Consider the following 16,573-nt stretch of genomic DNA (forward strand, 5'->3'; position numbering starts at 1 on the left):
TATATGATTTTTAAAGCCTTGAAACAAAAAAGAAGGATGAAGAAGAAAGAAACTTACCGAAGCGTTTCCACCTTCTATGTTCATTTTCGCCTCCGCTACAACCGTCTTTCCTTCGGGTTGAACGCTTTTCTTCGTGTTCTTCTTCTTCGTGTTCTTCTTCTTCGTGTCGTTCCTCTTTCCTTCCGTAGCTACCTCCTTCTTCTTCTTCTTCTTCTTCTTCTTCTTCTTCTTCTTCTTCTTCTTCTTCTTCTTCTTCTTCTTCTTCTTCTTCTTCTTCTTCTTCTTCTTCTTCTTCTTCTTCTTCTTCTTCTTCTTCTTCTTCTTCTTCTTCTTCTTCTTCTTCTTCTTCTTCTTCTTCTTCTTCTTCTTCTTCTTCTTCTTCTTCTTCTTCTTCTTCGCGTTCTTCAGGTTCTTCGATTTCGTCATTTTCTTCTGGGTACCGATTCTGAGTTAGGGTTTCGTTTCTTGGTGAGAGATTTGGAGAGATTCTGAGTTAGGGTTTACAAAATGGAAGATAAAAGTGTGTAGTGTGTTTTGTGAAGGTTGAAAGCGAAAAACATATGTGACTTTCTAATTTCTCTGATTTGTGTTTTTAAAAGAATTTAAGTTTTTTATGTTTTTTTTATAAATTATTAAAATGATTTTAATTAAAAAAGGGGAAATAGTGATGTGTTAAATAATTACACACATGTCAATCAAAAAAAATAATAAGTACACATGTGGCGCGTCAAGTCATGCCACGTCAGCAGGGGGAGTGTGTCAGATTGGATCAGGGATGTTTTCGAAAGAATCTTCATATTTCAGTGACATTATCTAAACTATTTTTTTTTTTACAGGGGAAAACCAGAACTCGCCCATATTACAGGGGGTAAAAACATATTAACCCAAAAAAAAATTGAAAAAGGGGGAATTTTGATCGGTTAAAGTAGCACTAATGATCAATTTATAACCGTCCTTTGGGGAATTTGAACTTTGTATTACTATGAAGTTATAAGACTAAACTCTTATTGTCCTCGCGAGCTTAACTCAGTTGGTATGGACAATGCATAAAATATGCAAGGTCTGGAGTTCAAACCCCAGTCAACAAAAAAAAAAAACTAAACTCTTACAACAACTGATTCATGGAACCTGTAAGCATGTTGTCACACGTGCAAATTCATGGGCGTGTTGAAAATCGTGGTAGATCACGAACATGTAAGCATTGGGCCTGTTTGTTTGAATTTTTTTGAAAAAAAAAATCTACTTTTTTTAAAAAATCATTTTTATTATTTTTGTAGTGTTTGTTTAGATTTTCAATAAATCTATTTTGTTAAAAAAAATTATTTTTAATTTTTAATTGAAAGCTATGTCTAGTAGCTTTTCCAAAATCTATTTTTTTTCTTCTAAAAACAAGGAAGTCAAGTGTAAGAGCTTCAAATCTTAAAAAAAAAAAATGATTCATGGCCCGGACTTTGTATATATTATGCATTGTCTCTACCAGAGGTGGCCCTGAGCACGGGCCGGGGGGGCGGCAGCCCAGGGCACCATACTTTTAGGGGCACCAAAAAATATATTTTTACTACCTATATATATATATATATATATATACTTCCATAAAAAAATGTAAAATGTTAATTGCTGACAAAATTACAGGGCTACTACAAAGTCAAAACTAATAAATGACGTGACTAAATGAAATATAAAATAATATCAGTCAACTGCATGTACCAAAAAATATTAATTATATCCATAATTTTAACAACTAAACCGATGAGTCATGAGTCAAAAGTAAGTTAATAATCTAATTGAGACACTAAAATTAAAATAATGAAATGGAGTGTTATGAATAATAAAGAGTCAGTTTTTTTGCTTTTGCATATTAAAAGTCACAATATTTTACCTAGTTTATGAGTCTCTTTTCTTTCTAATTCTTATTCTCTATGAATAATCTCTCCATCTCAATTTGAAAACAAAAACATCTCTCCATCTCAATTATGCAACTATTAACAGAAGAACAATCAATTGCCAAAATCACAAGTGTCGTATACCATTGATCATAACTTCATAAGACAGGATCGTCGTTGCCGGCATACAATAGGGTGTTCGTTGATTGATAATTGAAAATTTGTGTTTAACTTGAAAAGGGCTAGAGTCTGTATTCAAGAAAAATTGATTGAGATTTAAAAATAATTATGCCCAAATACATATCTAAAGAATATACAGGCTTCAATGAAGGATAAAATGCTCAAATATGACAGAATTATGCTCAAATACATATCTTAAGAGTATTATTTTTTCCACCTTATGTTATTCTCACATGCCCTATTTTTTTCCAAAATTATCCCTGGTTCGGATTTAGTTTTACGAACTGCATTGTTAGTATTTTCTAGATTTGTTTGGATTTTAAAATACGAAATGTTCTTTTTCCAGAATTTTTTCATTTTAAGCTTTCAAACTCGTAAAATAACTGCAAATAGAAATATAAAACAGAAATAAAAAGAACACAAAGCTAAAAAAAAGTCATTTTATTAATATATGAATAATACATTACAAATGTTGAAGCTTTTTACATAAGAACCTAAAACTATTTCTAATCGTATTACATAAGAACCTAAAACTATTTCAAAGGGGGAGGGGGTAAGCTATACCAGTGGCTCCAGCCACTGGTGGAGAGGAAAGAGGGGGGAGGAAAGAGGCGGGAGGGGAAGAAGAAAACAATGTTGGCGAAGGCACATGTGCCTCTAGGGAACAAGAGACCATGATGGTCAAAATCAGACCCAGACAGACCAACATGACACCCAGACAAACCCCTTCCTCGTTGACCGATCATATAAACCTTGATGTATTTCCAAAGAGGCCTCTTTCTATGAAAGGCCAACGATGGAAACACGTCGTTGTAGAAGGAAGAGTAGAAAGAAGAAGGTGTGACCATTTTTGAGAAAATGAAGCATATTTATAGGGGAGAGAGGGTAAAAAAAGGTGGGAAAGGCAATAATTCAGTCAAAAAACGTGTAAAAACATGTTTTTTACACATATTTTTTACTTGACCACCGTCCAAAAAGATTGAAAAACGTTTTCTTTGTGGTGCAGACCACCGGCCAAATGATTCTGATGCAATCCGGATTATATAATCCGGAATGTACATGGTTTCCTGATTATATAATCCAAATAAATATGATCATGGGGCAAAACAAAGGGAAACTTGGCCTTTCTATAGGGTGATAGGTGGTTCGGATTTTGAAATCCGGAAAGCTTCAACATCAGACTCTTTTGTGTGATCCACATTGCATCAAGAGTTTATGTGGTCCACATCATCCATAAACCCATGTAAATAAGTGTTTCCGATTTTCATTTTCATTTCCATCAAAAACACACAAAGAAACCATGAAATTTTTTGTCATTTTGTTGAGGATCTTTGTCATGCTGCCGCAAAATAGATTGCTCTCTATGTGCCAGCATGGTGAAGATCCTCAACATGATTTCAAAAATATATAGATACTCCGTGATGTCTCCTTGATAGATAGATAGATAACTCAAAAATATCAAGAGGTTGCTATGCGTTAGATCTTGCTGCCTGTCAGATGAATATGTCATTTGGCAAGGCAGCAGGATCTAACTCAAAGAAATCATCTTGAAACACCTTCCCAAAAGATTCATCATTTATGTTATTATGGTTATTTTTAACTGTTTATTTGTCTTATGTTGTTTTTATTTATGTTATGTACCTTTGTTTTATTTTTTTTCCAAGCCATTCGCCACGAAAACGCTCCATAATACAAGGTCTGATGTTGTTCGGATTTTATAATCCGGACAAACTTCATGCATTCCGGATTTTATAATCCGGAAACCCTCAGTTTATTTTGGACTGTGGCGTTTCACCAAAGGTTTGACCGGTTAGTGGAGTTTTAATGCAATTTTGGACGGTTTTGAATGACAATCACATTTTCCTTGACTTTCAAATTACCTAGGACTTTTTTTAGGCTATAAATAGGCTTGCATGTTCACCAAATTCCTTCATTCTTCACTTCATCTCTTTTCTTTCATTTTCTTCAAATTTTATTAAAATTTTTTAAGTTTTGTAGGAGTGTTTGTGGTGTCATGGTCATTGTTGACCGTTCATACGACCCCTGCAATTGCATTGCAACTTATGCGAGGGTTATATAACGGTCAACAGAGACCCTTGACATAAAAAAGACACTAAAATTTCATATCGACATTGTCCGGATTTTAAAATTCGGAAATCACTCACAATCTGGTTCGGAAAATAAAATCCGGACCAGGGGTAATTTTGGTGTTTTTGCAGGGCGCGTGAGAAAGCAACAGGGTGGGAAAAGTAACTCTCTATAACTAATGATGAGAGTAGTTTTTAAATGATGTAAGAAGTGTTTGGCCCATAACTAATGTGTGACTTGTTTTTATGTTGATTAAAGGCAGCAAAGTTGGGTAGAGAACTCACACTATCAAGAAAGACTCATCTTGGGTTGATCCTAGATCTAAAAATACTTATGTAAGGAAAATTAAATCCTTGATTCTTTAATTGTTTATGTTTTTTTTCTGTAAAATTAGCAATGCAACATTTACAAGTTTTACGTTGTTTTTTATTTTGATTAGGAGACATTTAAGGCTAAGCTGCATCAGTTCTCAGAAAGTGGCTGCAAAACGATTGACTCTGTAGCTCGTTTGAATATGTGGGTTCAATCTGCCAGGGGAAAGAACCGAGGAGAGGATGTCTCTACGGTGCTGGAGATCGGTCCTCACATTCTAGACCATGTGTTGCAAGTTTCACCCCAAACTTTCTTGCATCTAAAGGTTGCTGACGCAGTACGGAAGCGTAGGCTAGCATGCACTAAACCTAGATAGAAAAGAACAAGTTTGCAAGCGACAAACTTGTGAAGATAAGGTTCCAGAATCCACCAGAAATTGAGAAAAAACTCTCTAAAATATTATTGATCGAATAAAAGTTATAAGTTGCCTCTTAGGTTACATCTGTTAAGCTTAAATAGGGAAATAACAAACCCTAATGGGCCTAAAATAAAGTTCTAGAAAATTAGGCTGAAATGATAAATACTACTAAATTACTAATAAAACCCTCCTGCATCAGTCTCCTCCACCTCTAAAGAACTCGACCCCGAATTCTTATTTTGATAAGGAGCTTCTCATGCATGTTAACTCCTCCAATGAACAAGAGAACATCCACCCGGATCCCATTGAGTGAAATGCAAAGATGGTTTGATTTGAAAAATATAGCAGTTGCCTTTATGCCATTGAATTGATTTGGCTGGAACCCATTGCTTGCAGAGAGAGGACCTGTCTCGTGTCAACACATCCAAATGACCACTGTGATCCCATTGCTCAAAGATGGCATAGGGAACTGGAAATTTATCGTGAAAGGATGTTTGACCCACCTTAATTAACATGTTTGAGCTTGTGCCACTAACATCAAGTTCACTAACTTGTTGGACAGTAAACACAATTGGAGTTAATGGTAACCAAATGTTGAATAAAGAAGACTTAATATGAGTTATGAGTTAGTATTCTAGTGGATCAAGAAATTGCATGGCTTCTCATAGTCGGTGATGCTTTCCTTCAGTGCCTCCATATTGAAATTTTGTGTCATCTGCATAGGGATCCAACCTTAGCTGTTGGTACATAGCTTGGACAAAATATGTACGTCCATTACAAAAGATACTTGGCAAAGTTCGTCGCTTCAGTTTTCCATTAAAAGTATAAACAAGTTCACTATCATCATCAACAGATGGTCCTAGCTTACCGTGAGGAATATCATTAAACCCATTTTGATCCCGAGTTTCAAAAGGTTCAACTGAAGGTTCTTTCGTGATCTTTTCTTCTTCAGCAAGATCACCTTTTCTTGATAAGTGATCAAAAACAAGTTTCCTGAAACAAGTTTCACTGACACCGGTGGGGTCACAATCTTCCTTAGCAGGGATGGTATCATTTTCATGTTCATTATTTAGCGTCAAAACATCATAAACTAAACAATTTTGGCCCTCTTCGCAATTATGTCTAGTCGTATTTGCATAGATGTCTACTACATCCTCCATGATGAGATCTTCTGTCACTGTAGTGATTATTTTAATCTCAGCACAATCATCTTTACAAGAAACATCGATACTCATCCCTTCTTCTTGCTTTAATTTTTCATCATCCCTATTCGCTCCATCACAAAGTGAAACCATGTGCTCATCAGTCTTCTCAATACTAACAACAGGTTCGGTGACGGAATGTTCTTCGATCGGTTCCACAGACGTCGACAACGCTTGGGTCGTCCGAGCAGCCTCGATCTCCTCTTTCAACGGCATAAGAATTCTTAGAATATACGTTATCAAAATAGAGTGTTTAGCAATATCTTTAACCGTCTTACGCGAGTTATCTGCCATTTTGAAAGCATGTCTCAAAAAGGTTGGTCAAGGAGTAATCTTTGTTGTAACAAAACGGACAACGATATATCGAATCAGAGATTTTAAATTTGTAGTAATCATCCTTCAACTTTGTGTAATATCTACACTCATAGTATTCCAAATCATATTCACGGGTATGTTTTGATTTTCGGTACGTAACAATAGTAGGGATGTTATTACGAACCCTAATAACCGGAATTGGTTCTCCGCCTCTGTTCAGATTGTTTCTGTTGTTGTTGCTGTTGGCGTTGTTGTTGTCAACCTTACCTGTCCACGCCGCCATTTGATCTGACAGAGCTTTGATGTTGTAGTAAGAGTCACGGTTATGCCGGCAAACTCTGCCCTCGTCATAAGTTGATCTCCCATGGCTGATCATGTTAGGAAAAGAATAGGAGAAACCTACTCTGATACCAACTGACGCAGTACGAAAGCGTAGCCTAGCAAGCGCTAAACCTTGATAGAAAAGAACAAGTTTGCAAGCGACAAACTTGTGAAAATAGGGTTCCGGAATCCACCAGAAATTGAGAAAACTATCTAAAATATTATTGATTGAATAAAAGTTATAAATTGCCTCTTAGGTTACAACTGTTAAGCTTAAATAGAGAAATAACAAACTCTAATGGGCCTAAAATAAAGTTCTAGAAAATTAGGCTGAAATAATAAATACTACTAAATTACTAATAAAACCCTCCTGCATTAGTTGCCGCCAAGTTTCATCTGAGGAGATGGCGACACAGATGGAAACACTTGAGGAGTGAGCCAAAGTGGCAGAGGAAGAGGTACGAAAGACACATGAGGAGCTTAGGCGAGCAGAGAAGCTTCAACAAGAGGAACTTCAGCAGAAAGTGTTGCGGAGTTCCATAGGCATCTGATTATTGTAGAATAAGGTAGTTTCCTTACAGGCCGATTCCGCCTGTTGTCACCGTCGTCATTCACATTATGATGAGTCTGACAGAGATGACATCTAGGAGCATTGATTTCTAATGCATTTTGATTTTGTAGGAACTTATATATATGACCACATCATGTCTACCCAACTGAAACAATATTTTGTTTAATTTTTTAGTGATTTTGTTTTAAAATAAATCTTAGCCATTGCTTTTTTATTGCGCCACGTGTCAAACTCATATGCAATAAACTTGAGATCTCAATTTCCCAAGGAAATGGAGATGATCTGCACCCATCAAGATGTAGGTAATCTAATTTCTCATGGTAAAGTCGTGGGAAGCGTTTACTCAAGGGAATATCGTGGCTAACCACACAAGTGTAGTTAATAACAATTCTCATGGCAATATCATGGCTAACATATTTTACTCTGGGGAAAAGTCATGGGTCATTATTGAAAAATGTTACCAACAACATTTATGCGGGTAAATCGTTACCTACAGAGCTATTGACATATGCGTCATCGGACATCGATCTCCTCAACCTCCTCAAGATAGACGCAGCAGTAACTTTATTTTCTAGAGAGTAGTTTTTGTGATTTTGATTTTCCCCTTTTGTTTTGTTTATTTTCTCTTTTGTTTAGCTTTATAACCGAAAAAATATATTTCCCTTCAAAAATCTAAGAGTGATGCTAAATGGTGCGAAAATATTTCGCACAAACCACGCGAAGCATATGTTTTTATTATTCACCTAAGCATGTACCCACAATTAAATGCAAGTTACTAACATATCCACACTTTATTATTTTTATTATTCTCCCAAAAAATTATTATTAATATTATTATAAATAAACTTTTGTCAAAAAATTATTACAAATAAACTAACGGTTTATGGGTGCTCCGCATATGTCTATTTGCTCGTATTGTGTTGGCGGGTGTAAATTTTGTACTTTTATATTGTAACAATATATATTTATATTGTCCCCCTATTTTAAAATTCAACGGTTTTGGAAAATAAAACTGTATCTTATACCTTAAAGATTATAGCTTATTATTATTATTTATCACAACTTTCTCGCTACAAATTTAATTGGAAAATAAATTTAATTAAAAGAAAAAAATACATGCTTCGTGCTATATTTGCGAAAATGTTTCGCACCATCGAGCATTTTTCAAAATCTAATACAACGCTAATTTTCGTTGATCCACCTCATTTAAGTACTTGTATGCAACGAAATCAATAAATTAAATAAGTGACAACAACTTCTCATTAGGAAAGAAAGAATACACAACAATTTTGTCAACAATACACATAACCATCTTTGAAGCTTTGTTCTATCTATGATAGAATACATGTAATTAAATGAACGATGACTCCATATTTATTGGGTAAACTTCACCATCCTTCAGATTATTCTTTTTGGAACGCAACGGGAAGGACACTGCCTCTCACCCAACCTCCATTCTGTTGACTGTCCGCAACTCGTGCCTGCTTGGAATATCACTCTTAAGTCTCTGCCAAGCCTCACCTCGTCATCCTCATGATAGGAAACAAAAGGAGATAATAACACAGCAAAACCTTGTGGCGCATCGGGATCAAGACCAACATTGAAAGGGCACGAGTTTCTGGTGACCAAAGTGAGACTTCCTCCATTGCCGGTGTTAACAGGTCTGATGAAGTAATCCTCATCATTCTCAACGGGTTCACCACTTGTGTCGATGACAAACTGATCTATTGATGTTGTTACCACCAAAAGCCACACATTAGCAAGGATGAATATGATGAAGGATCTAGTTGACATGGTTGTTTGCTTGTTCAAATCATAGTCGCATAATTCGCGGTTCGTTCCGGTACGCGGTACGGGTTCGTGGTACGCGACAGGAGAAGAATTCGGTACGTATAGGGGTATACAGCTTCGGTACGCTCCGGTTCGTAGTACTAATAATACCTAAATAAATACAGTGAGCTATAAAAAAAAGTATTTTTTTTTACTAAAACTTTTAATTACAAAAAATATATTTATAGATTTTCTAAAAAAAAAAGTAGTTTAGTTAAAAAAGAAAAGAGTTTACTTCTTAAAGAAATCACTAGGTCATACACTTATATTATTATTTTCTGCAGAGTTAGCAATTCAAAATTCTTTGGCCCAAATGCAGCAAAGTCCAATATAAAAAAATGGTCCAACAAGAGAAAAGCCCAATTTCCACAATAACCCAAATTTTATCATCTTCCTCATCTGCTCAAACAACAGCCGCCACCACTGTTCCAGACCTAATTTCTTCTACCAAGTTTCTCACTCTCCACTCTTTGTTCCTGTTCTTTTCACTCAGCCATCAACTCATGGTGATTCATTTTATAGTCTAAACCTTTTTTTCAACCAATCAGCGGTACCATGCTTTGGTACTCTTGGTTCGCTGGTTTGTGCGTACCAATACGCTGAAGTACCCGAATTCGGTACTCACGTACCAATTCGCAATTCTCCCTTGATTACACGAATTATGTGACTATGGTTCAAATTAATGCCAAAGGCAGGCAGGGCTTATAAGACTGATCAACTTACTATGCAATCGTATTTATCGTCTCAAATTAGATATCTTCTTTTCTAATTTTCTTCGTTTCAAATTATTAATTGCTCTTCAATTAATCATTTTTTTTGGTACAAAATCATTTTTTTAATACTCGTGTAAAATTCAAATGAAACACTTAATATGAGACGGAGAGAGTATAATGATTCATGAATGAACATAAGTCCAATTACACTAATTAATTTACGGGAATTTTCAAAATATTACTACGAGAAAGTAACTATCCAATCTTCTGTGCTTGATCGCGCTAATTTGATAAGGTGGAAATGGTGAATTTTTTTCCTAGTTTGAATCGTACAATTAATTAATTACGTTAATCTAAATTAATAAGAGAGACACTTTTGTCTCTAATTTTTTTTCCCTTTTGTCGGTAAGTTAATAAATAATAGGATTTTAATTTGATCCAAAGAAAAAACTAATAACTTGTCCTCAAAAAAAAAAAACTAATAACTAATTACAAAAAAATTTAGCATTGCATTTTGTCATAGGTATATATATTTTGGGACAAATTCTAGCCTAGGTATTGTATCTTAAACGTATGATAACTAGTTAAAAACCCGTGCTTCGCACGGGTACAACACTATTATTTTGAAAATCTTTGTTATATGTTCGGATAAGTTAATATGTTGTCAACCGATTAATTCAAATGTATGTTTACTAATGTGATTTTTTTAGACGCAATGCGCTATATCTTATAAACGCATAATTACTTGAATTCTCTAAACTTCCGATTTTGCCAAAATGTCCTGAAATCGCCCTCGATGACAATGTAGCACCTTTTTATTCTACTCTTTAAAGGGCTGACACAAAGCATTATAAAGCTTTGCTGCATAAAAAGTGCCTCTTTCATTCTGATCAAGAGAAATTGGTGCAACAATATAGTAAACATTTTCATGATTTTCAATGATTAAGATTAGGTGTCATTGCATGAAAGTTATATTGTGTAGTTTGTAACATCATTGTTTCTATAAAAATGTAGGAAACCAATTAAAATAAACGACATGATTTTTAATTGGTAAATGACAACTCAATTTTTAAAATATGATCATTAAATTACCGTTCGCCGATCGTCGTTTTCCCTTGTGAGTGTGTTGATTCTCGTTACGTTTAGGTTTCTCCTAATCTGTACGCCTGGTGTCTCCCCTAATCTACTCATCATGTGTAGTTATGGTGGAAAGGTACGCATGTGTCCTTTGTATGCTGATCTGAATGTAACGACATGACCTGAAGGTCGGGCATGTCGAGGTGAATGAGTCTTGTATCCTGGAATTGCCGGGGTTTTGGTAGCCCGAGTGCAATTCCTAATTTGAAATACCTTCTCCGGTATTATAAGCCGGCTATCCTCTTTCTTAGTGAGACATTAGTCCACCGCAATAAAATTGAGGAATTACGTTATTTTCTTGGTTTTGATTTTTCTATTTCCACAACATATTTAATGAAGGACACGAGATCTTACCAGACTCTAACATGTTAGACATCAGAGAGGAGGACCGGAACTATAACTATTATCGTCGGATCCAGGAGCACGAGGTGAAAGAAGCGTTGAAAAGGATGAGGAATGACAAGGCAGTTGGGCCGGACAACATACCAATCGAAGTGTGGAAAAGTCTTGGCGATAGAGAAATTGTGTGGCTCACAAAACTTTTCAACGAGATTATGTGGACGAAGAAAATGCCAGACGAGTGGAGAAGAAACACCTTAATTCCAATCTACAAGAACAAGGGGGATATACAACATTGCGCGAATTATAGGGGAATTAAGCTAATGAGTCATACCATGAAGTTATGGGAAAGGGTAATTGAGCGAAGATTAAGAAAAGAGACTCACGTTACGGATAACCAATTTGGTTTTATGCCTGGGAGGTCGACTATGGAAGCGATCTACTTACTTCGACGCGTGATGGAGCGATATCGGACGGATAAAAAAGACTTACACTTAGTTTTCATTGATTTGGAGAAGGCGTATGATAGAGTACCTAGAGAGATTTTGTGGAAAGCCCTGGAGAAGAAAGGGGTGAGGATTGCCTATATTAGAGCTATCCAGGATATTTATGAGGGAGCTTCGACTAGTGTGAGGACGCGGAATGGGGATACCGTAGATTTTCCCGTAACAATAGGACTGCACCAAAGGTCAACCCTAAGTCCTTATCTTTTTACTTTAGTTTTGGATGTACTGACGGAACACATCCAAGAGTTAGCACCGAGATGTATGTTTTTTGCAGATGATGTAGTCTTGCTTGGTGAGTCGAGGTAGGAGTTAAATGAGAGGCTAGAGACCTGGAGGCAAGCCTTAGAAGCGTATGTCTTCCACCTGAGTAGAAGCAAGACGGAGTATATGGAATGTAACTTCAGCAAAAGGATAAGTGGGTCTACCTTGGAGGTGAAAGTTGGAGATCATATCATACCCCAAGTTACACGGTTTAAATATCTTGGGTCCATAGTACAAAATGACGGAGAAATAGAAGATTATGTACATCATCGTATTCAAGTGGGTGGTTGAAATGGAGAAGAGCCTCAGGTGTTTTGTGCGATAAGAAAGTATCACTTAAGCTGAAAGGAAAGTTCTATCGGATAGCGGTCAGACCGACAATGTTGTATGGTACGGAGTGTTGGGCGGTTAAGAGCCAACACGAGAGTAAAGTAAGTGTAGCGGAGATGAGGATGTTGCGATGGATGAGTGGCAAGACTATACAGAACAGGATTAGGAATGACACCATCAGAGAGAGAGTGGGGGTAGCATCTATAGTAGAAAAGTTGGTAGAAAATAGGCTTAGATGGTTTGGACATGTAGAGAGAAGACCCGTAGATGCCGTTGTAAGAAGAGTAGATCAAATGGAGGAGAGTCGGGTTAAAAGAGGTAGAGAAAGACCTAAGAAAACCATTCGAGAAACCATTAGAATAGATTTAGAGGTCAATGAGTTGGATCCAAATATGGTTTTTGATAGAACACTATGGCGTCATTTGATCCATGTAGCCGACCCCACTTAGTGGGATAAGGCTTGGTTGTTGTTGTTGTTGTTGTTGTTGACTGTGTTTGGTAGAAGTGGTGGTTTTGCTTTTTATTTTTTGAATTCGTCTACAAATTGTCAAATTTTAGATTACTCTCAATCACATTTCTGTTCATGTTATTGATCCTAAAAAAGGTCCTTGGCGGTTAACAGACTACTATGGGTATCCTAATGGTAGTCGTAGACGTGCTTCTTGGGACATGTTACGTCAATTATCTCATCAGTCTAATTTACCGTGGTGTATCTTCGGTGATTTTATCGATATTATGGATGCAAGTGAGAAAAGAGGGCGTAATCCTTCACCGTGTTTGAGCCTTATCTTATTGGCTCTTAGCCGGTCTAGAACAGAATATGTGTTGCTTACTTTTTGTTTTGTTTTTGTATCAGCACCCTTGGATATGAATCCTGTATCCGAATCGGATAAGATTATCAATGAATTGCGGGTGAAATATAGGACATATTGCAGAGTTTGATGTTGCTTATGTGAATTTTGTGTAAATCATTTACCATATTTTTGGCTTACGTCTAATTTTTTTCTTATATTTTAAAGGGTTAAATATGTTTTTGGTCCCTATAAATATACTAACTTTTCGTTTTAGTCCCTCTAAAATTTTCCTTCAACTTTTAGTCCCTATAAAATTTTCAATCACTACTTTTGGTCTCTATTTTTAAGTAATTTTTTGTATTTTTTAATGAAATTGTGCAGAAATGTATAGAATATTGTAAAAATCACTCCCAAAAATAATTAGAATTTTTTAACAAAACATGAATTAAATATGAATTTTTTACCGCCAAAAATATAAAAATTCATATTAAATTCATGTTTTGGTCAAAAATTCTAACTATTTTTGGGAGAGATCCTTATAATATTATACATTTTTCTGCAAAATTTGATTTAAAAATATGATTTCTACATATGAGTTTACTTTAAAATAGGGACCAAAAGTAGTGATTGAAAATTTTATAGGGACTAAAAGTTGAAGGAAAATTTTAGAGGGACTAAAATGAAAAGTTGGTATATTTATAGGGACCAAAAACATATTTAACCCTATTTTAAATTCAAATATATTTGCTCTTGCAGGGTACTGTTATGCAGCCTAGTATGTTTGGTCATGATTTTGGTGATCCGATTGATCGTTATGCAACTTTGTTGGATCCAAATAACAACGAGTTTGAGGTCTTGGTTCAAGGAACAATGGAAGCATTTACTTGACAAAAGGATGTCATGTTCTTCGCAACTTTTACAACATTTATCTTGGTGCTTAGGTCTCAATAGTGTTAAGACGGCCCTGAATTACAGAATCTATCATTTTCATCTCCCCTTCCTAAATTCTTCAATGAGTTCAATCATATGAAAACATCCACCAGAGGAACTAAAAATATAACACAGTGATGATGAATTCTTCAAATACATAATATAAAAATTCTACACAAACTTTTAGAGCTTTATTAATTATATGAATCAAGAACAAAGTACATGTAATATCTCTTCCAATTTTATTAACTGAAATGAACAATATATAGCTCCATTGTAAATAAAAACAAAGGGTACCTATAAATTAAAAATTATTCTTTCTGGAAAACAAGAGGGAGGGGACCACCATCAAGGGCCAGCAAAATCTTACCATTCTCATTCAGCATATCAACAGTTCCACATTCAAATCTACAACTAGGACATACCTCTGTAGGACACCACTGTATATTATACATACCTTCAAGTGGGGTCTCTACAATCCTAAAGAAGTTACCATATGATCCATTAGTAGCACTATCTCTTCCAGTGATAATCAACCTTCTTCCACTCTTAGTATCTTTTTCACCCAATCTCCATTCTGTTGATTGTACACAACTTGATGAAGCTTGGAATGTTATTCTTAAGTCTCTGTTAACCCTAACATCGTCGAAGTCGTGATGGGGAGCAAAAGGTGTGAATTTCACAACCAGACCGTGTCCTAAGCCAGTGTTCTCAAGACCAACATGTAAAGGGCATGATTCATTTCTGCTGATCATAGTGGAACGTCCTCCTTTGTTTGTGATAACTGGACGGATAAAATATTCCTCGTCGCCTTCAACTGGTTCTCCGACTGTGTCGAAGACAAACTGGGCTATTGTTGTTGTGGTTATAAAGAGACATACATGAGCAAGAATTATGAGGGTTCTAGTAGATAATCTCATTGACATGGTTTATTATTTGTTAGTTGTAACTTGTAATGTAATAACTTGGCTTACACTCAATGGCTTTCTGGGTTTTGTTACAATGATGTGCTTTTTTATGTTACTAGGCTAAGTATTTATAGAACTGTGATACATGCACTTAAAGTTTGTAATTTTTATATAGACTGAAAAATGTAATTATAATATAAATCAATGATTGTTCTAAAAAAATTATTGTAAAATTTTAACAATATTGTATTGTAGTTGTTAAATACTTATATGATATTAATCATAAGAAATTTTATATTATATTTTTTAAGATATAGAAACAATATTGATTTGAGATATAATTTGAATAAAGTAACTAATGTTGTATTCAAAATATAAAACTACACAAATTTTGAGAAATGTTTTTTACCCCCATTGTCTATATAATGTTGTTTACTCATTTGAAAGTGACACTCTTTTGAGATAATTTATTTTTATAAATATGGTATTTATCATGAGACATATTGAATGTAAAACAAAACATGTTTTGAAACCAAGAGAGTACCTTTTAGGAACAAACAATGCTATCGAGATTAACTATGTCAAGAATAAGCATCTTGTTAATTACTTTGTTTGGATTACGGAATTTTGATGGAAATGTGGACAAGAGACAATGACGAATTTTCCCTAGTATGAATCGTCCAATGAAACAGACAAACACTTTTGTCTTCTTCATTTCCCTCCCTTCTATCGAAAAAAATAGATTGACAAAAATGATGTGTTTCTTGCATGGAAAGAGTGCCCTAAAAATATGTCAAATTAATCCGTTCTGTAGAACCATATTCGAATATTCTTAATTTATCAGAGTATAAGCTGAATTGAAGAAAAGAAAAGACACTGTTTGTGTTCTATATTTTTTTTTTTAACACATGTTCTTCGCATGTTGTCACACTCTTTTTACATAACAAAAAAAAAATTAAAAAGTTTGTCGCTCTCTTACTACATTTTTTTTTTCTATTTAAATGACAAATGTTAGTATTTTAGTATTTATATTCTGAACTTTAAATTCTTCAACTCTTTTAGCTGTAATCAGTTAATGTCTTAGAATACATTGATTTCAATCATTTACGGAGAACACAAAGTCAGCCATTTAATTTTAATTTTAATTTACTACACCGTTAGTGTAAAGAGTTTTTACACCGCTAAACGTTGGACTTTTATCATGATCACTTGTAAATTTACAATCATGGTTGATGTGCTGCAAAATATTGGTCTCTCTTGTGTAGCTGGTTGGTGGTTTCCTAATTGGTAACATAGGTGGGGGTGTTGTTGAGGTGATAAGGCTTTGGTGAGGATATATGTTGGTTCGTTGTGTTGTTGCAGACATTATTAGCAGTAGCGTGCTTGTGTTGATTTTGTTTTTCTTAAATTGCTTGTTCTGATGAGGCCTAATTGGTGTGGTCTAATTTGGCTTTGTAGTGTCATAAACTAATAATGGATGGAAATTGAACCCTTTAATTTGTTAAACCACAAATGTAGTATCTCCTTAATTTCTT

General features: G+C 35.0%; 2 protein-coding genes and 1 pseudogene across 2 annotated transcripts; 1 reads left to right on the forward strand and 2 right to left on the reverse strand.

Annotated features, from left to right (window-relative positions):
- Positions 1–4,332: 4,332 nt before the first annotated feature.
- Positions 4,333–7,345, forward strand: LOC146899128 (uncharacterized; annotated as a pseudogene).
- Positions 7,346–8,688: 1,343 nt separating this feature from the next.
- On the reverse strand, positions 8,689–9,084 carry LOC146899129 (kunitz type trypsin inhibitor 111-like). The gene has a single exon (XM_085736693.1). It carries the CDS (start codon positions 9,082–9,084, stop codon positions 8,689–8,691), a length of 396 nt encoding a protein of 131 aa, XP_085592819.1.
- A 5,332-nt stretch (positions 9,085–14,416) lies between these two features.
- LOC146899130 (kunitz type trypsin inhibitor 106) lies at positions 14,417–15,254 on the reverse strand. Its single transcript, XM_085738573.1, has one exon. It carries the CDS (start codon positions 15,054–15,056, stop codon positions 14,442–14,444), a length of 615 nt encoding a protein of 204 aa, XP_085594699.1. The 5' UTR covers positions 15,057–15,254; the 3' UTR covers positions 14,417–14,441.
- Positions 15,255–16,573: the final 1,319 nt, after the last annotated feature.

The sequence above is a fragment of the Medicago sativa genome, chromosome 8, assembly GCF_051527215.1.
Source record: "Medicago sativa cultivar Bolivia chromosome 8, Bolivia_mono, whole genome shotgun sequence".
Classification (NCBI taxonomy): Eukaryota; Viridiplantae; Streptophyta; class Magnoliopsida; order Fabales; family Fabaceae; genus Medicago; species Medicago sativa.